Raw genomic sequence first — 20090 nt, forward strand, 5'->3', positions numbered from 1 at the left:
AAAGAACTGAACAAATGCAATTAAATTAATTTTTAAAGCAATTATTTCAAGCTTCTTGGAGCAGGCAAAGCAAATATTGGAAATAACATCCTTGCTGAGGCACAAAGTTTATTTTATGACAGGTACCAAAATGTTCTGATGACTTAGAGATATAAACTGTGAGCAATAAAATTGTGTTTTGAAGGACATGTCAAATCTGTGCCTGTTTATTATGTTTTTTATATATATTATGTTTTCTATCTATCTTTTGATATAATGCCTTTTGGTTATAATCAGATACTGCTATATCAATATTATAATAGTGGTATGCTGACATATAATTACACCAATATATTCCTATTAATATACAATATTTATTATGTTAATATTAACATTAAGTGTGCATTGCATGTTATATATTACGCATGATGCATTGTTATTACATATTATACATTACCATAGATATTATAATATACTATACATATTATTGTATATAGAAATATACAGTATTTATTTATACTGTATATTGCTATATTAATAACATGCTAATATGTATTAATACCGCAAACATCTACCACCTCCACTTCACATTACCTGCTACCCCCGTCTGCTAATTAGACGAGCAGAAATGCCCACGAAAGCGGTAAATCTTGTCATAACTTTCAGATCAAGGCCTGGAAATCAACTTAGTTGATTAGTTAATAGTTAATAGTTAATAGTTAATAGTTAATAGTTAATAGTTAATAGTTAATAGTTAATAACGCCAAATCTCTTAATTCCGCTGTATTTAGGTTTTATTTCTGAGGGAGCCCTCACGCGGGAGGTACCACCGGCGGGCGAGGCGCGGGGGTCGACGGGGGAGGCGGGGGGGGGCGCGGTGCGGGGCTCCGCCCCGCCCCGCGTCCCCCCCCCGCCTCCCCCGTCGACCCATTCCCCCCCGCTGTCGGCGATGGTAGAGCCCACGGCGGGAAACCCCGCGCCCGCTTCACACAATGAGCGCGCAGTTCGCGGCGCGGCCGCTGGTGGCGCTGCAGCGCCCGCCCCGTGGGGGTGCCCGGATGTGGCCGCGCCGGAAGAGAAGCGCGTCTCCTCAGGGCCCGCCATCTTGTGCGGCAGCGAGCAGGGCGCGGGGGGCCCGGTAGCATCCGCGCAGGATCCCGCCGACGGGGGCCCATCATGCCCGGACACCTGCAGGAGGGCTTCGGGTGCGTCGTCACCAACCGCTTCGATCAGCTCTTCGATGACGAGTCCGACCCCTTCGAGGTGTTGCGTGCGGCGGAGAGCCGGAGGAAGGAGAGCGGCGGCGGCGGCGGCGGGAGCCAAGCGGGCGGCGGGGCCCGCGGCCCGGCGGGCGCCCAGAGCGGCTCCTCGGGCGGGGCCGGCGGAGCAGGCCAAGCGGGCGGCGGCGCGGGCAGCGCGGCCAAGCAGCTGCGCAGGGAGTCGCAGAAGGAGCGCAAGAACCCGCTGCCGCCCTTCGCCGGCGGGGACCGCCGGGAGGATGGCGGGGGCCAGCCTGGAGCGCCGCTGCGGAAGGAGGGTGAGCGGGCCGGGGGGTCGGCGGGGAGGGTCAGCCGGGCCGCACGGAGGGGGCCCGGGCAGGGCCGAGCCGCACGTGGGGCCGCGCATGGCGGAACCCGCCCGGGGAGCCCGCCCGGGGCGCCCGCGGGGCCGGCGGCGGCGGCGCCCGGCTCGGCCGGCCCCACGTGTCCCGCGGCTCGGCCCGCGCAAAATGGAGTCGGGCGTGCGGGGCGGCCGGAGCGGCTTTGGTGCCCGCGGGAGGGACAGGGGCAACGCGGAATGGGAAAGGCCAGCACTGAGGGGAACCGTGGAGTGTCTCGGGTTGGAAGGGATGTGAGAGGCCATCCCGTTCTATCCCTGCCACAGGGCACCTTCCGCTGGCCCAGGCTGCTCCAAGCCGCGTCCAGCCTGGCCTTGGGCACTGCCAGCGATCCAGGGGCAGCCACAGCTGCTCTGGGCACTCTGTACCAGGGCCTCCCCACCCTCCCAGGGAAAAATTTCTTTCGATATCCCATTTAAACCAGCATATGGAATCCTGGAGTGGTTCGGGTTGGAAAGGCCCTTCTCGTTCACCCCATGCCATGGGCAGGGACACCTTCCATTAGGCCAGGTTGCTCCAAGCCCCGTCCAGCCTTGTATCCTGAACTTGACTCGTGTTTCAGGGGCTCCGATGGATTTTACAGGATATTTGGATGTTCCTGGGCTTTCCAAGATCTCTTTGGGTCATTTTCTAGGGGAACAGCGTTGATAGCCATATCTATATTTTAATAATCACTTGCGTGAATTCTTAGTTTCTCTAAATTTTCACGACATCTTACATGAAAAACTTGGGGAAAAAAGAAATTAAAGCACAAAGAGACCGAAGAACATGCTTTGGGAATTAGGAGGCCGGGCCCCACATGGATAGGGAGGGATGTGGGCACATGGCGTCCCGTGCGGGCAGCAGCTCCACCGCGCCCAAACTTCAGCGCTCGGCAGGTGGGTCACAGCTCGGGCAAAAAGGAATCCTTGGAAAAAAAACCCATCAGAGTGTGGTGACAGCAGATGACGTGGGAGCAAGGGAATAAATAACAGGTTCACTGCAATTTCAGCAAGCTTTTCGCAGAGCACGGTGCTACGTGAGAGCATCTTAATGCTTCCGCATTTATGTTACAAAGTGGTTCTGATCCTCCACTGGTTTATGCTGTTAAAGAAAGAAATAATTTTAGTATGTTACTTGTTTTGTTTTGGAAAGTGGGTGTTGTAAATATTATTCGAAAGCACCTTGTGAGAAGACAAATTTAGGAACAATTTTAGAAATACTCTTTGCTTGTGGATCTCGTGCTCATTAAGGTCAGGAGTGTTTTCTCTCTGAGGGATTCAGTGGTTTGTCCGGAGTCCCAGTTCGCCGAGCCAGTGTCCTCTGGAGGCCTTAGTGAGGTGCAGGATTGCCCCACGAGGTACACCTGGGACACGGCGGAGTCTTCGGCACCACAGGAGGGCTTTGGGCAGCCCCTCTTCCGATTTTCACGGCTTGTTTTCAAGAGCAGTGTGAAAAATAACCATTTTCGTGGTTTGTTGTGGTAGTGAAACAGAGAAAGTCGGGGCTGCTGTTGTAGCAGTGTGGTAAACAAAGTCAAGTTCCAGTTTGAAAATGTCTATTTTTGTGCGTGGCTGTTTTTGCAGTTCTGGCATCATAAAGGTGCTCGATGCCAGGGTTTGTTTCCTGTGTGAATGTATTTTAAGCTATTCCACTACTCCATAAGGCTGCAAGTGATTTGCCTGCTGAATTAGCAGTTCAAAGCTTGGTGATGCTGAGAAATAACTCGTTTTTTGGGTTAGGCTTCAGCAGGAACCGGGTTTTTCTGAGTGCAGGGCATTGAATTCGAAATTCAAAAGCCGTGGCTGTTCCATTCCAGTTCTGCAGCATGCCTGCTCCTCTCCCTGCTTCTCCTGCTCTCAGGGAATGCCTGTCCCCACTGGAGAGCCCTTGTCCCAGTGCAGGCTGCTGAGTTTAACCCCTTGTTTCCCCAGGGAGTCGGGAATGCTTAGGGAGCTCTGTGTGCCATGCAAACTTCATGTTAAACACAGCTTGGAAGGTGAGGGAGACGTTGTTCATCTGGGTGTGTTGGCTTGGATATCATTACAACTGCAACTTCTGTAGCCCCACCCAAATTTGACATTGCTTGCTAGGCAGAAACTCTGTTCTTTAAAAATAATTAAAAATCAGCTTTGAATTTAAAAGCTGTTTTGTTAATTTTGGAGGCAGTGTTTTGGCAAGAAAATGGTGTAAGAGATGTGTTTGTCCTCATCTTTTAAAGAAGAGTAAACAAGGCCTTTCACATGAGTGGAAAAGAAAACTGTGTTAGATCTTTGAGAGGGCTTGGTAGAGAAGAGAATGCCCACGGGAGGTTTTTATTTGCAATAAAAACCCTTTTAGGAGGCCTAGGCAGGGAGGAAGAAGGCTGGGCAGCTCGGTGGCACTGTGGATTCTTCAGCTCTTTTGAGGAGTGCACCAGAAGGCGAATCTTTGTCAGGGAATGTGGGACTGGGAGGATCCATGTGGGCGAGCACCCAGGTTAGTCACTGACCACTACCTGCAGGTGCCACCTCTTCAGTACAGGTGGTGGCACTGCTGCCCAGAAGAGTTTCCAAGAACAGGATCACAGGATCCTTCAGGTTGGGAAACACCTCCAAGACCATGGGGTACAATTGTTAGAACAGAACAGGATTGACTGTCCTAGGGAGCACAGGATTCACTGTCTAAGGGCCAGTGAGGTGATGCTCACTTTGTTTGGCTGTTCCTCAATGAAACCCACTTGTTTTACCTGAAAAGCACCTTTCAGTAAAAAAAAATTAGTAATAAAATCCTGCTTACCTTGATCTTCGTTTGAAAGTTGGCCCTGTTGTTTCATTAGGGATTACCCAAATTCTCAGTCAAACCCAATTTGAAATCCTGGGTAAAAAAGGGACTGAGTAGAGTCAGGTGGAAGCGGGGCTGCTCAGTTTATGCAGCAATAAAACCTCTTCCCTCTTGTTTGCCCGGGGGGAGGGTCGGTATCTGCCCCGGAGCACTGCACATTCCGTTGATGTGTCTGGCCCGATGTTGCAGGGATAAGGAGGATTGGCAGGAGGCCTGACCAGCAGCAGCAGCAGCAGCAGCAGGGCGAAGGCAAACCCATCGACAGGAGACCCGAGCGACGACCTCCCCGCGAGCGCCGCTTCGAGAAACCCGCCGAGGAGAAGGGCGAGGGAGGAGAGTTCTCCGTGGATAAGTAAGAGTTTGGGCTTGCTCAGAAACAGCTTTCCTAGCTTTGACAGGCAGGGCTGTCCTGCCTTCTGCTGCTCAGCTAAAAATGCTGATTGAATCAAGATTGAATTCCTGTCATGCAAGCGAGAACGCTTCGCTTTTCTCTGCTTTTGTTTGCAAACTTCAGTTATAGGCTGGGAGTGATGTGCATGAACAGGGTCATAGGTGTAACTGAATTATGGTTTAAATCAAGATATTCACCATATTTCTCTACATCCATGGCAGATAGCTCAGGAAGGGAACCCAAACATAGCTGTTTCCTGCAGGATGAGATTTGTTTGCTGTTACAGCTGTGGCTTTAATTTGCACAGCTGACTTAAAGCCAGCAAAAGTTTGTCCATGTAGGTGTTTGCAGCCTGGCTGCAATGGCTTCAGACCTGGAAGTGGTGAAGCTGTCTTAGATCTACATGAAATTTAAACTGTCTTGAGTATTGTGAGGCAGCCAGAATTTGAGTAATGTTCAAATATTAATGTTTCAGTTGCCAAAGTTAAAATCCTTTTAAAAGTAAGTTGGATAAAAGTGAGTTTAGTTGAAGTTTTAACATCAGTTAATTATGTAACAGAAGACAAAGATTAAATTTTGGAATTAATGCCAGAAGACACTAACAAACAACAGTCCTGAGTATTTGTTTCCAGATTCTAAAATCATGGAAACACAGAATGGTTTGGGTTGGAAGGTGATCTGGTTCCCGCCCATACCATGAGCAGGGACACCTTCCACTATCCCAGCTTACTCCAAGCTCTTCCAGCCTGGCCTGGAACACTTCCAGGGATGGGGGAGTGACTTTTCTGGAATTAGAGCCTGAACCCAGCTACAAACTAATTATCAAAGGAGAAACAAGTAAATAAATTCTCAGGAATGAAAAGAACCATGAAGCACGCTGTACATTTTTGGAGGCCGATCACTTGACGCAGCTTCCAAACAGTAAGAATCAAAGCAAAACCAAGTAAATAAAATCCTCAAAGAGGGATAAGAGCCACGAGATGCTTTGTGTGTTCCATGGCAGACCCATCCTGGAGCGACCCATGCGTGGACGTGGAGGCCTGGGCCGGGGCCGCGGCCGCGGGCGCGGGATGGGCCGAGGCGATGGCTTTGACTCTCGTGGCAAGCGGGAATTTGACAGACACAGTGGCAGCGATAGATCGTGAGTCTTTGCCCTCTCCTGTCCCTCGTGGCTCTCCTTTACCTCTCTGCCCCCCCGTTTGAAATTGATCTTTTGAATTTCTGTGTCTGGACACTATAATGTTAACTCAGTTTTGTTAGTTCTGTTTCACATTCACATTTCAGCGGCCTAAAGCACGAGGACAAGCGCGGTGGCAGCGGATCACACAACTGGGGAACCGTCAAAGACGAGCTAACGTTAGTATCCTGTCACTGCTCAGAAAACCATTAGCACTATGTTAATCAGCCCTAATTATGGCTTGCAGAACACCCAGATTTAGCTGCATTTCTGCCTTTGATCTCCATGGTTTTTGCCACGCTTCTGCAGAGTTTAAAACCCCAGCGATTTCTTGTACCACAAGAATAGCTTCACTGTTCAACCAGAGTTTTGGGCAAGTTTGGGAGCTCTTGTGCTGGTTTGATAACAATTCTTGGTTAAAACGAAACTGTTCTACTTCTAGTAAATTTTGATCAGAATAAGCACGCATTTTGTATTACAAAAATTCAGCTGTCCCATTGAGATCTATTTTTAATGCCCAAATCCATTTTGTGTTGGAAGGGACAGTGGGAGCCTTTCAGGAGGGGTAGTAGGAAGCACTGGGGAAAACCATTAGTTAAGTGAAAAGCATAGAGTTTAAAAGGCACAGAGAGCACCAATCCTTACTGCAAGTACAGTAAATCCACAGTAGATCTTGATTGTTAATCTTACATAGCTTTAAAGAGGGATGAAGTTGTAAAAAAGGCCCAACTCCCCCCGTTATGTAATTGCAGTGAATTGGATCAGTCAGCTGTAACTGAGGAAACGCCGGAGGGAGAGGAGCATCCGCCTGCTGATTCTGAAAACAAGTGAGTACCACTCCTCTCCGTGCTCCTGGCTTACCTCAGAGGTGCTGTTCCATTCCCTTTAACCTCTGCTGTTTATTCCCACATCTCTTTGGCCAAACTCAGATTATCAGCAGATCATCCACAGTGCTGCTGAATGAGTCTCCTTAAAAACCTGGTGTCTGGAAGTTGTTGTCTTTAAACCATTCCTTGGTGTCCTGCAGGCTCTTTCAGGTTTATTTATTAATAATAATTTCTAATACACTTTGGGACTTGAGATTGCAGCTCCAGATTCCAAGCCCAAAAGTGTCTGTGCCCAGACTAGGGAGCAGCACCAAGCAAATGGGACAGAAATGCCAGTGGGAGGCAACTTTTTAAACTTAATTTTCTAGAACGGCTTTGGAGACTGTGTGACTGAGCTGTAGGAGAAAGGTTGTATCTTTCATTCTCTGGGCAGTTTTCAAAGTTACCTGGGTCTCTTCTCATCTCGTTTGGACACTGTTACAGAAGGAACCAGGGACTGGATGAATGAAAGAGTAACCAGAGAAGCAGAAGGAGCCTTACTGCTGCTGAGTTGATGTAAAAATACAATGCAAATTGTTATGGTAGCCTCGTGTGACTAATGTTGTATTTTAATGAGGAGTGGGCTTTGTAGAGGACTCCAAAAATGGCAAACAGAATTTTGAAGTGCTTGTTCCTAATGATTCCTAAGGTGTTTGCCATGGCTTGCTTGCCTTACTGAAAATTTCCTCTGTATAAAAAAGCATCTCCACATGGGTAATTTATTAATTGTCTGATTTTATGTGGATCTTTGCTCTCAGTGTTTCAGCAGAACTGTAGGATGTTTTACTGCAGTAAAACAAACTTTGGCTTGAACAAAACAAGTTCTGATTACATCCCGTGTCAAAAATCATCCTCTCCTACACAGTGAGAAAAAGTTGAAATGCAGTTATTTTGACATAAAACCTCTGCATTGTTGTTCAAAATTAATGGCTGCCAAATGAAAACCTTTGAAATTGAGGCTTTCATGATCGTTTTGCTGCACATACACAGCATTGGTTTCCTATAAATCAGAAATTCAGTTGCATAAACACATGAACAATGACCAGAGGCTTCCAGTAGCTGGAATATGATCTGTTATTGAGCACAGTGGTTGTGTGTTTTACTTAAAAATAGCCTTTGGCACAAGGGAGATGTGCTGTATCTCACAAATAACATGTGTGCAGTTACTTTTTCAAATTAACTGGAAGTAAAACTTGTTTGAATATTTGTCTTTATTCAACAAAGGAAGCAAATTATCCAAAGCTGCTTAAATTCTGGTTTTTAAAATACTAAAAGCTTGAAAACTGTGGGAAGAACGAGTTCTCGCTGCCTTGACTTGAATGTTTATGAGAGATGTATTTAAAAAAGAGGGGAAGGAGCTCCAAACAAGTCATGCCAGAAGTTGGGCTTTCAGAGTTGGAAATAAAATTGACAGTAATGTGGAGATTTGATGGCATGGGTCAGTTTTAATTTAAACATTTTGCTGTGCTCAGAGGTGGCTGGGTGTAATTTTTTTGGGCACTCCTTGTAAAGGAGATGAATTTTCCTGTGGTGGAAGTGGTGTTCATATTTTCACCCCTAAACTGCTAAATCCTTGGCAAAGTCCAATTTAGAACCTGGGACCGGCCAGCAAATGATTTTGGAATTGTATGCAGAGTGTAAATCCTCAGTTGTGACCATGATCTGCGTGAATTTACCACAGGGAGAACGAGGTTGAAGAAGTTAAGGAAGAAGGCCCCAAGGAGATGACCCTGGATGAGTGGAAAGCCATTCAAAGCAAGGATCGTGCAAAAGTCGAGTTCAACATCCGCAAACCAAACGAGGGAGCTGATGGGCAGTGGAAAAAGGGATTTGTGCTCCACAAGTCAAAGAGTGAGGAGGTAAAGCGCCCTTTCCATGCTTGGAGTGTCCGCCCTGTAAGGCTTTGTTGTTGATGAGCATTTTTTAGAGTGGAAGCTCCCTTCTGGGAGATGCTTACCTGTTGTTGGAAGTTTAGAAAGTGGAACAGCATTTTTTTAAATTTGAGCTTCATTCTTGTTCATTTGAGCAATATTCTTTTAGCAGCATTGAGGTTCTGCAGTAGCACAAGTGGCCATTCTGACTGTGGTTGGGCTCAGGAGCTGAGCTGTGCCCTTAGCTTTGTAAAAATTGCCTCTTGGTGAGAGTTTTAGGGGAATGTTGTCAAGTCTGCTTTCTAAAAAAGGCAGCTTGTGTTATTTAGCATCTGCTCTGCAGTACACAGGTTCATGGAGCCTGCTAAGTGATGTCAGCTTGAAGGAAGACTGGTCCTGCCTCAGAGACCTTGAACCCAACAGTGCATCTGAAATCTGTGGTGTGGGTGTCTCCTCACTTGGTGCTGTGACACAGACAAGCTCTTGGGAATGATTTTTGTGCTCCAGTGACACTCAGCCTGGCTGCTGTAGAATTGTTTTAAATTTGTAGTTTCTCATTTCAGGCATTGCATAATGTTCATTATTCTGTTCCAAGAGTGGCAAGGGGAGATGCACCAGGGAGGGAAGCGCTGAGAGCTCTTGTTTTGTAATGCAGGGCTGTGCTAATCTTCGGTTCTAATCTTTGTTTTTAGCGCTCTGTAATATGTTAAGTAGCTCACTTAAGAGATTGGTGGCAGCAACTTTGTATACTGATGGTGCTGAGTCCTTTGAAGTGACTGGATAGTGTGTAATACTCTGTTTGCTCTCCTAAAATGTATTCCTGCTTTTTCACACCTTGCCAATCTTGATCCTGGGAGCTGGGATGTAATACGGGGTGGGGGGCACTGCTCAGAATTGCAGTGAAAGCTCCATTTCTGCTCTGGTCGAGCTCCCAGTGAGGGTGGCTTGGTGACAGACCAGGCTGTTCCCTTGCTGTGTGGGGCAGTTCAGTTCTTGGAGTGCTTGCATGGCTGTGTCTCCTCTGAGCTGTTCACTGAAGTGTTCTTTAAATGCTGCTTTCTCTGGCTTGGGTAGAAAAGGGAGTTTGAGTTACATTTAATGTCGCTGTGTGCTGAAGGAATGTATTAAGCAGAAGTATTTATGTACTTTACCAAGATTTACTAAACCTGTAGTTCTTCAAATTCCCTCAGTCTCTCTGAATCAGACTTATTTGACATTTACTCATCTGAGAGCACTTCTTTTAATATGTGAGCCTATATGGTAGTAAAGGTGATGCTACTTGTGAGAAATTTAGAGGCTAGAAAAATCCAGACTGTATTTTCCATTTGAAAACTGAGCCAGTTAACTCAAAAAACCAAAAAAACTAAAAGCAACAACCAAGCAAAAACAATAACAAAAAATCTGACCAAAACCTGTGAATAATCAAATTACTGCCGTGAAGACCTGACATAATTAGTAGATTGTTCTATTTAAGAGGTGAACTTCTCAAATAAACAAGTTGGGTATTTTTAGCACCATCACATAAGAAGGTAACAGCCTCTTGCTGCGTAAGCACCAAAGTGAGGTTTTAACAAATCTGCCTTCAAATTGAGCTGCCTTTAGCCTGCTTTATTGTCCACCCAGCAGATGTGTCTCCCCATCTCCCTTCTTCATTGTTCCCTGCTCCCATGGGAAGCAGTGTGGGGATTTGCTCTCAGGATTAGAGGAGAATAGCTCTATAATGCAGGCGTTAGGAAAGCTTCCACTGCAGCTCCTTTGTGAGCAGCTTTAGAAGGCAACATATTTAAAAAAACCACCAATCACCTGCTGTTTCCTCTCTTTGTCCTCTTGGGTGTACTTAGGAGTCAAGAAATTAAGGTTTCTCTGATTCTCATTCGTAAGAAGGAGATGATGCATGGAAGCAATTTGGCTTATAGGTAAATTTTGGTTTTAGCCCCACATCTATACTCCTATGGCTAAAAAACCCTGTGTGCCCCAATAGATCTCTCAGAAATCTGAGGTGTTGTGATGAACACCTGCATTCCTGTAGCTTGGGAACTCCTTGGAGATGACCCAGGAGCCTGGAAAAGGGACAATGAGGATCTGCTGCTGCTCAGTCTCGGGAAGGAGCTGTCCTCCTTTTCCTCCTGCTTGTCCTCCTGCCTGAGGGGCTGAAATGCTCAGCCCTGCCTGAGCTCTGTGCTGTGTTCCCCTTCCCTCTGCAGGTACTGGTAGAATGGACTCTCAGTTCTGTCCTGGGTTCTTGCTGCTTTAATCTGACATCCAGGGCCCTCAGCAGCCCTGCTCCAAGGAGCCTCTTCCCAGAACACAGGGTTATGCCCTAGAGCAGAGTTCCTGATCTTCTCTGCAGCTGCTTCAGTGCCTTGAGTCTTCAGTTCCTACCAAAACCAGGAATGAGTTATAGTGTGGACACATCCTAAAATTCATCCCAAAAATGGAATCCAGGACTCCTGGAAAAACTGATACCCAGTAGAACACTGTCCCTGCTGTGCCTCTTCAAACCTCCTCACTAATCCCGTCCTTCCTTAGAGGAGGTTACACTGGGAGATTAGGAAATGGCTTTTGGAAAGGAATGATTCATCTCCTCAAAGTTGGGAGGAATGACTCTTGAGCGAAGGCTCTGCAGGAGGATCTCCATGAGCAGTGATTCAAACATCCCTGCTCTTCCATCTCCGTGCGTGACATGTGGCCATGCTGGAGACCAGCCTGCATGTGTGCTCCCTGCCAGGGCTGCCAGCAGCTCCTGGGCAACCTTCTGCTGTCCATCCACCTGAGCCTTTTTATTGGTGTCCATCCACCTGAGCCTTTTTATTGGTGTCCATCCACCTGAGCCTTTTTATTGGTGTCCATCCACCTGAGCCTTTTTATTGGTGTCCATCCACCTGGGCCTTTTTATTGGTGTCCATCCACCTGAGCCTTTTTATTGGTGTCCATCCACCTGAGCCTTTTTATTGGTGTCCATCCACCTGAGCCTTTTTATTGGTGTCCATCCACCTGAGCCTTTTTATTGGTGTCCATCTGACTTTTGTTTTGGTGTCCATCCATCTGAGCTGTTTTCTGGTGTCCATCCATCTGAGCTGTTTTCTGGTGTCCATCCATCTGAGCTGGTTTTTGGTGTCCATCCATCTGAGCTGGTTTCTGGTGTCCATCCACCTGAGCTGTTTTCTGGTGTCCATCCACCTGAGCTGTTTTCTGGTGTCCATCCATCTGAGCTGGTTTCTGGTGTCCATCCATCTGAGCTGGTTTTTGGTGTCCATCTGAGCTGTTTTCTGGTGTCCATCCATCTGAGGTGGTTTTTGGTGTCCATCTGAGCTGGTTTCTGGTGTCCATCCATCTGAGCTGGTTTTTGGTGTCCACCTGAGCTTTCTCTTGTCTCCACCCTTGGCACATCCATCCTGTGCTGTCTCTGGCTGCGTGCACAGCTGCTCCCTCCTCCCTGTGCTGCTCCGTGTGCTCAGTGCCATCTGTACCAGCAGCTCCTGTGACCTGATTACCTGTTGTTCCTGTATGTAGTTGAGTCTCATTTCTCCCTTTTGTTTTCTCCCTTTGTTCCTTTTGTCACTTTGGCGTGGACACACAACTGTCACCAGACAAAGGCGATGACAGAAATGCAGGGGAGTCAGCTGGATTCAAATGAGGTACTGATCCTTTCTCTGTCACTGGTGATACCTGGTGTGAGCATCAGCCCCTTCAGCAGGGAACGTTTGGACATTAAAAACTCACCAAAAGAAAGAATTTTACTGAACATGGAGCTTTTCTGTCCATGCCTCTTGTCTCACTGTGCGCCATCCGGTGCCCAGCATGGTTTTAGTCCCCTTGCTCCTCATCCTGCTGGTTTCAAACCTTATCATAAGAGTTTCTATCATGAGTTTTTATTTTTTTGTTGCTGCTGTTTTTCCATCTCTCACTGTCTGCTTTGGCTCTCTTGGTAGTTCTTAATTTTTGACAGCCTTCTGCAAGACCCTTAAGGGTAGCACTGCCTTCAAGAAGTGATCAGTTATTAAATCAGAGCACTCTTGAGTCACCAATACATGGAAATTTAATGTTTCCCAGGATTTTTCAGGATAAGCAACTTGTTCAGTATGTCTGACTTATCACCCCAGTGATGGAGGAGGCTGAGGACAATGTGCCAAGTCTTTTGTTGGAGTTTTAAATGACCTTTAATTACTTTGGATAGAGGAATCATCAGGTTACATGGGGAATTTGCAATTTGTTGGCTCAGTGGTTATACCAGAATCAATATGGTTTTTGGTAAACTGTAGTGATTTGTTCTTAAATAAAAACAGCATGGGGATGGAAATACACAGAAATATTGCACAAATCCACTGATCCCACCACTCCTTGTAATCCCAGGAAAGGGAGTTACCACATGGCTACCAGTAGTTGGAAATAGAATCTCAGTACCCTGCAGTGATAAAAAATTAAATAGTAAGAAAGGAATTTGGAGCATCTCTAAGGTGCTGTAGTGTTCTACAGAGTGCTGGTGTTAGGTTTGAGTAGTGCCATGTCAGGCTGAGGTGTGGAATAATTTCCTTTTGTTGAGACAAACTTCCTACGTTAGGCAAAGCAATTTCCAGGGGAAGGGAAAAATGAAATCAGGAGTGAAGTAGGGACCAGCTGTTCTGTGGAATACATCCCAGTGGAATGTGTTGGAAATAAAGCAGCAAGGAAGGGATGTTTTGAATCAAATTGGGGATTCAGGGAGAGGACGAGGGGGAATGGCAGGGATAGATGGGATATTGGGAAGGACCCATGGAATCCCTGGCAGCAGCTTTGGCTCCAGACCTCTCCATCCCCTGCCAGCCTTGTGAAGGCCTCACAAATGGTAATTAAAGATCACAGGGCTTAATTGCACAATGTGTTGCCTTTGAAAGTCCGAATGTTGTGTAACTGCAGCAGAAAAGTCAATTGGAGTTGGGAAGCTTGAGCCTGCACGTGGCATTTGTGTAGGAAAAGCAGGAAATTGATGAGTGCTGAGCCAGCAGTTGGGGGCTTGGAGGGAAGGAACGTGTTGGATGTTGTCATGTTTCCAAAACACCATGGCTGAGCTGTGACAGGCAGGTTTTTACATTCTTTGTATCATCCTGGCTGCCAAAAACTGCCTTGCACGTGGAAATTTTATTTGTGTAAAATAGGAGAAGTAACTGCTTTAGAAGCACCTGCTGGGGTTCAGTGTGTAACTGGAATTTTCCAAGGTTGCTGCTGTTGGTAACTCCTGGGAGCATCTCTTGCTCCTCCAGGCTCAGCTTTCCACCAAATGCACTGGGAACAAGCGAGTGAGGGAATATCCTGGCAAAGGTGCTGAGATTCACATTTTCCAGTGTCACTGGTGAGACTGGTTGTGTTTTAGCTCCTTCAGCTCCTCGTGTTGGAGCTTTCTGTGCCTCATTTGCTGTTACAGGGAATGCAGAGCAGTGAGGGATTCTCAGCAGATCCCTGGCCTTGAATATTTATCAAGGGCTAAAATAAAAAAGTGTAAATCCTAGGGGAGAAAAATCAGGATGGGTGACCAAGAGTGGAAAAAGAATGGAAGGAATTGGTGGAACCAGGACATAAAATACTACAACATGAGATTCTCTATTGGCTTGGTAATAGTCAGTCTGGTCTGGGATTAAGGACATGTTGCTCTGGTGGAATTTTGGAAAGGGTTTCTCCATGGAAAAGGAAAGGGAGGTCAGGCATTGGAAGGAACTGTGCAGGGAGATTTGGAGTGCCCATCCCTGGGGGTGTCCAGGGAAGGACTGGATGTGGGCTGGAGACAGGGTGGGGATTGGGCACAGGTTGAACTCAGTCCTGGAGGACTTTTCCAACCTCAGTGATGGTGTGAACTCACGAATTATCTCAGAAAGCCAAAATACTTTGGTCGCTAAGAAATTCCAAGTTTCCCAGAGGAAAACCAGGAGTGTGTGATGGGGCTGTGTGGGCAGGGGCTGTGCTGGGCAGAGCCCAGCTGCAGTGCCCAGGAGGGGATTTGCTGCTGTTCCCTGGCTGATGGCGATGTGCTGTTGCAGGCTCACGCTGAGGACTCGGTCATGGATCACCACTTCCGCAAGCCGGCCAACGACATCACATCCCAGCTGGAGATCAACTTCGGAGACCTGGGCCGCCCCGGGCGCGGCGGCAGAGGGGGCAGGGGCGGCCGGGGCCGCGGGGGCAGGGCCAGCCGTGGGGGCAGGACCGACAAGGTGAGCACCACCCACGCCGGGACAGGGACAGGGACACCGCCCTCACTGCCCGTCCCCCCTGCCCGTCCCCCCGGCTCCTTCCCTTTGCCATCGTCCCCCTGGCTCCTTCCCCTTCCCTTCCCGTCCCCCTGGCTCCTTCCCCTTCCCTTCCCGTCCCCCTGGCTCCTTCCCCTTCCCTTCCCGTCCCCCTGGCTCCTTCCCCTTCCTCTCCCCGTCCCCCTGGCTCCTTCCCCTTCCTCTCCCCGTCCCCCTGGCTCCTTCCCCTTGCCATCGTCCCCCTGGCTCCTTCCCTTCCCGTCCCCCTGGCTCCTTCCCTTCCCGTCCCCCTGGCTCCTTCCCTTCCCGTCCCCCTGGCTCCTTCCCTTCCCGTCCCCCTGGCTCCTTCCCCTTCCCTTCCCGTCCCCCTGGCTCCTTCCTCGCCCCGTCCCCCTGGCTCCTTCCCCTTCCCTTCCCGTCCCCCTGGCTCCTTCCTCGCCCCGTCCCCCTGGCTCCTTCCTTGCCCCGTCCCCCTGGCTCCTTCCCTTTCCCGTCCCTCTGCCATCCTCCTTTTCCCATCCTGCTGCCATCCTCCTTTTCCCATCCTGCTGCCATCCTCCTTTTCTCTGCCAGCAAACAGAGTGTTTTAAACTCAAGTGAAAACCCTTCTGTGCAAAGCTGCCTTTAAACCAGGCTCTTAGGACAAAAGGTTTGAGCAGTGCTGTCACCAAACACAAAAAAGGGAGGGTGGATTTTTAAAGGGTGCCCGTCTTTGTGTCTAAACCTGAAGAATGAGTTTCCAGTGTGGACAGGTCTGAATGTACCCTGAGCTGCCTGAGGTGGTGCCAGGGCAGAAGCACAAGTGCAGGTTATTTTCAGCCACAGCCAGGACACTCAGTGTGCACTGTGACCTGCTGGGGGTGAAGGACTGGTTGTACAGCTGCATGTCACAGCCTGAACTTGAGGAATTCAGATTTTCCAGCTGGAAACAGGGCTCTTACTGGTTTTTCTCCAACCTCCAGTGATGTTTTTCCCTTCTTTGGTGCTAAGGCACCAGGGGAATAAATACCCTGAAAAAATACTGATCGGGGTTTGGGAGACAATATGTGAAGTTGAAGCACTGCAGTGTAGCTACAGTGAAGATTTGATTTATTATGAATGACTTACTTGCCTTAAAGGCATCAGTCAAATTGTTACTGGCTGGAAAATGAGCTCAGTTTCTGTGCTGTGGTTTTCTTCGCACAGATTCCTTGGTTTTGTCCCGTCTGGCAGACACAAGACTTCACAAATTTTAGTTTATTCGTTGGGAAGCTCTCTCCTGACAACAGTATCAGAATATTGTAAGGAATTGAAATTAAACAGTGGTGGTTTGTTTTGAGTTGTTCACTAATACTCTTCAAGAATGCTGCCACAAAGTAATTCCAAGCTTTCCTGCACCTGACTTTGTGTTGCTTTTGTTTCCTTACAGTTGGTCAAGGAGTTTGATGTGATCCACACGCCCAACCAGGTGGGTGAGCTCTGCATGAGCATTCCCTGGGATCAGGGACCAAAACTCCCCTCCTTTTTCTGGCTCTTCCTGCTCTCGTGTGCTGAGCAACTGGAGATGCTGAGCCTGTGGCTTAAGCCCTGCTGTTACTTTTTAATTCTGGTTTGTAGCCTGTGGAGTCTTAGGCAAGACAGAGACTCTGCAGCTACAGGTGTTGATGCAACCCTCATTTTAAATATATTTCCTGATAAATTAATACCATGACAGGAAGTTCCACTATCTTCCCATTCTTCTCCAAAGACCAAGAGTATGAAATTCCTCATTTCTGCTCTGGTTTTTAGATGTGGTGCAGAGCCTTTCAGAAAACTAATGCATGAATTTTTAGGGCTAAAAATTTGGCACAAAAATTACTTTAATCAACACCTGGTTTCTGAGTGGGGGAAAAAGTAAACATGAAAAACTTAATTTGTGCTCCAGAAACAGCCTTATCATTTCAGTTGTGTAAACTTAATTTGTGCTCCAGAAACGGCCTTATCATTTCAGTTGTGTCCCTCAGTAAGGATTGGTCCACAGGGAAGGATCAGCCCATGGCAGGAGGTTGGAATTCCATGGTCTTTAAGGTCCCTTCCAACCCAGACCATTCTGAGATCTGTTTAAAAAGAGAACTGTGCAATAATGATGTGCAAACAGCAATTTGCCTACAATTCCTCTCCGGATAGCTTGGATTAAAAAACAGTATGGAAGGCTTTGGAATGCTTGGAATAAATGAAAAAAGGGTTGTTTTTGTAGTGATTTCTCCAGCCCCGAGGTGCTGCCCCCTGTGCCTCCAGGCAATAACTCTGTGATGTTTCTCTTTCAGTCAAGTGCTTCTGCTCCTGACGTAGATGACCCAGAGGCTTTCCCAGCTCTGTCCTAAACTGGATGTCATAAAGCCAACCCTGCCCTGGTCGGGCCTTCCTCTCCGAGGCTTGCATGCTTAAGGATCCTAAAACAACTAAGAAATTGAAAAAAACAAAACAAAACAAAACAAAAAAAAAAAAAAAAAGAGACTGTCATTCATACCATTCACACCTAAAGACTGAATTTTATCTGTTTTGAAAATGAACTTCTCTCGCTACACAGAAGCAACAATATGGTAGTCAAGTTTTGTATTTAGAAATGTAATGGTAGCAGGGATGTTTTCATAATTTTTTCAGAGATTATGCATTCTTCATGGATACTTTTTTGTATTGCTGCTTGAAAATATGCGTTTCCAAACTTGAAATATAGGTGTGAACAGTGTGTACCAGTTAAAAGCTTTCCCTTCATTTGTGTTCATTTTTTTTTAAATTTAAAGTCAGCATTTTAGACTTTCCCCCTTCCCCCCACCCCAAACTCCAAACTAGGTTTTAATTCTTGCACACTACTTCAGTTTCCTTAATTCCTCCTTGGCAGATTTTTCTCAGCCCATGGAATTTGTGGAACATTAATTTGGCAGACTGTTAGTGCTGTATGGAATGAACTCCTGGAGTACTTAACTTTTAATGCTTCACTTCCAACATGGAAAACCAGTCATTTTTTCATCTCTGTTGGGTAGTTTTGTTTACACAAAATCTTTCTAGAAAATTGAAAGCAGATACTTGAAATCAAGATTCAGAGCACATTGGTTTATGATTCAATACCTGTATATGGATCCAGCAATGGGTATAACTGGTCTGAAAACCAGGTTTTTAAAATTCCTGTATCCCACTTGCACTCCCCCTCTGGACCTTTATTTCCTCTTCCTTCCCTTTAACAGAACAAGATGCTTTTTTGGCAAAAAAAAAAAAGAGTTTTTTAATTACCTTTGCTTTTTGTTTGAGAGGATACCCTGAGATTGGGGGAATTCCTTTTGTTGGAGCTGGGATACCCTGAAATAGAGGGGATTCCTGTCCTTGGAGCTGGGATACCCTAAAACAGAGAGAATTGCTGTCCTTGGAGCTGGGATTCCATGAAAATGGGGGAATTCCTGTGTCTGGAGCTGGGATTCCAGGAGTTCAGGGGCATTTTCTGTCCTTGGAGCTGGGATTCCGTGAGTGTGGGGGAATTGTTGGAGCTGGGAGTGGGGGAAGGAAGGTGGCAGCTGTGGCTCTGGAAGCCCAGGTGGGTCCCAGCTGGGCTGTGGGACTGGCACCCAGGTGCAGCAGTACCTGAGGCATTCCCAGCTCTGCTCCAGGTGTTCCCAGGAAGGAGCTGGGCTGGCTCAGCGGGGACTTGTGGCTCATGGCTTCGCACTGGGACAATGGCAATCTGTGCATGGGACACCAGAAATCCACCCCTAAACCTCAACACTTCACCTCTCCATCCAAGTGCAGCTCTGGCTCAGTGCAGTGCTCAGGACCTGCTTGGGACATCACCAAGGAATGTTTTTCCAGAGAATGATTGTAAGAAATTCCTTCTCCTCCCTCAAAATCCACCACAGGTTCAATCTCTTCCCTATGTATCCCTTCAATACACAAAAAGAGTTGAGTGAATGGCTAATAGAGGATTTTGTAGGGGTTTTATCAGCATTTGTTAGGAGAATAGGAACAAATCTCTCATTTTGTTTCATGTTTTCCTCTTTGGCCAGCTTAGAGCATATTGGTAGTTTCGTAGGTAGGTAGAAAACTGAAGGTAACCCCCTATTTTTGTAAAAACTGTGCAGGACAGGCAGGAAGTGTTGGAGCCCTTGGAATATGGAATAGCAGCCTGCTCAGCTGGGGTGTGAGCAGCTGCCTTTGCTTTTCCTGAGCTGTTTTCCACAAGAGCTCCTGTTGGGACCCACTGTGAGTACCAGGGATCAGTTCCCTCACCTGCAGCTCCAGCCCCAGGCAGGAGGAGGAGGAGGAGGAGGAGGCAGATTTTCCATTTTTCCAAGGAAAATCCCTTGGTTCTCCTCTCCTGACTCTGCTCTTGGTGTGGGGCTCTTGTAGGAGCTGAGCTGTTCCTTTCCCCTCTCCCATTGCCTGCTGGGATGTGCTGCACTTCCAGCCTTGGGGACAGCCTGGAAAACACCCAAACTGGTGGAGCAGAGCTTTCCCTGGAGCACGGCTCTTCCTTGATCCAAACTGCTGTTCCAGTTGCCACCCAGGTGATTTTGCTGGCTGGATTTTCCCTTTTCCTCCTCTAGAGCATTCCCAAATGGCACCTAGAGTGATTTTCAACACAGCTTGTAACTTAAAATTGGTCCTTCTGCTGTTCTGCCAGATGTAAATTCACCTCTTTCAGTCCATTTGTGTCAAGAACTAAAACTGTGAACATTTATCTTTAATATTGGTGGGTGTTAACTGAAATAAAGGTTTATTTTCATGCTCTTTTAAAAACAATGTCCTGAAAACCAGAATGAAACCAGTGAGGTTCCTAGTGGCTCATCCATGGTCTGTGCCAGGAAGTCCAGCTTCCATTCCCATTCCCAGGATGGATTTTGCCTTGGAAAAGCATCTCCCAAGTAGGTTATTAATGATTAATGAACTTGCTTTTAGTAACATTTTCTGTCCTCTTGCTTGCTCCTGCTGTCACACCAAATCTAGGGGACTGCAACTTTTGAATTCTAATCCTTTGGAAAAGAGAGCAGAGAAAGTTGGAGGTGTGGAGCAGATTGGCTTTGGAATGAGCAGGGGCAAGGTTTGAGCAGGGGAGTTACCTCAGAGCTGGAATGGTGGGAGGGAGCAGGGGGCGTTGATTGGTCAGTTCCAGGAGTTAGCTGTGTGGGAAAGGCCATGGATTCTCCTGGAATGTCAGG

The 20090-nt window shown here is 47.3% G+C and overlaps 1 protein-coding gene across 4 annotated transcripts; it reads left to right on the forward strand.

The window, feature by feature from the left end:
• The first annotated feature begins 1052 nt into the window (after positions 1-1052).
• Positions 1053-17646, forward strand: SERBP1 (SERPINE1 mRNA binding protein 1). Of its 4 annotated transcripts, none has more exons than XM_066555293.1 (10): positions 1053-1516; positions 4589-4751; positions 5794-5931; positions 6051-6146; positions 6720-6794; positions 8515-8692; positions 12295-12342; positions 14716-14889; positions 16334-16372; positions 17211-17646. In XM_066555293.1, exons 1-10 carry the CDS (start codon positions 1156-1158, stop codon positions 17265-17267), a joined length of 1329 nt encoding a protein of 442 aa, XP_066411390.1. In that variant the 5' UTR covers positions 1053-1155; the 3' UTR covers positions 17268-17646. The 4 variants fall into 4 exon arrangements, with proteins under 4 accessions (XP_066411390.1, XP_066411391.1, XP_066411392.1 ...); XM_066555294.1 differs by having other exon boundaries at positions 6075-6146; XM_066555295.1 differs by lacking the exon at positions 12295-12342 and having other exon boundaries at positions 1055-1516.
• Positions 17647-20090: the final 2444 nt, after the last annotated feature.

Source organism: Molothrus aeneus, chromosome 9, assembly GCF_037042795.1.
Source record: "Molothrus aeneus isolate 106 chromosome 9, BPBGC_Maene_1.0, whole genome shotgun sequence".
In the NCBI taxonomy this organism is placed as follows: domain Eukaryota; kingdom Metazoa; phylum Chordata; class Aves; order Passeriformes; family Icteridae; genus Molothrus; species Molothrus aeneus.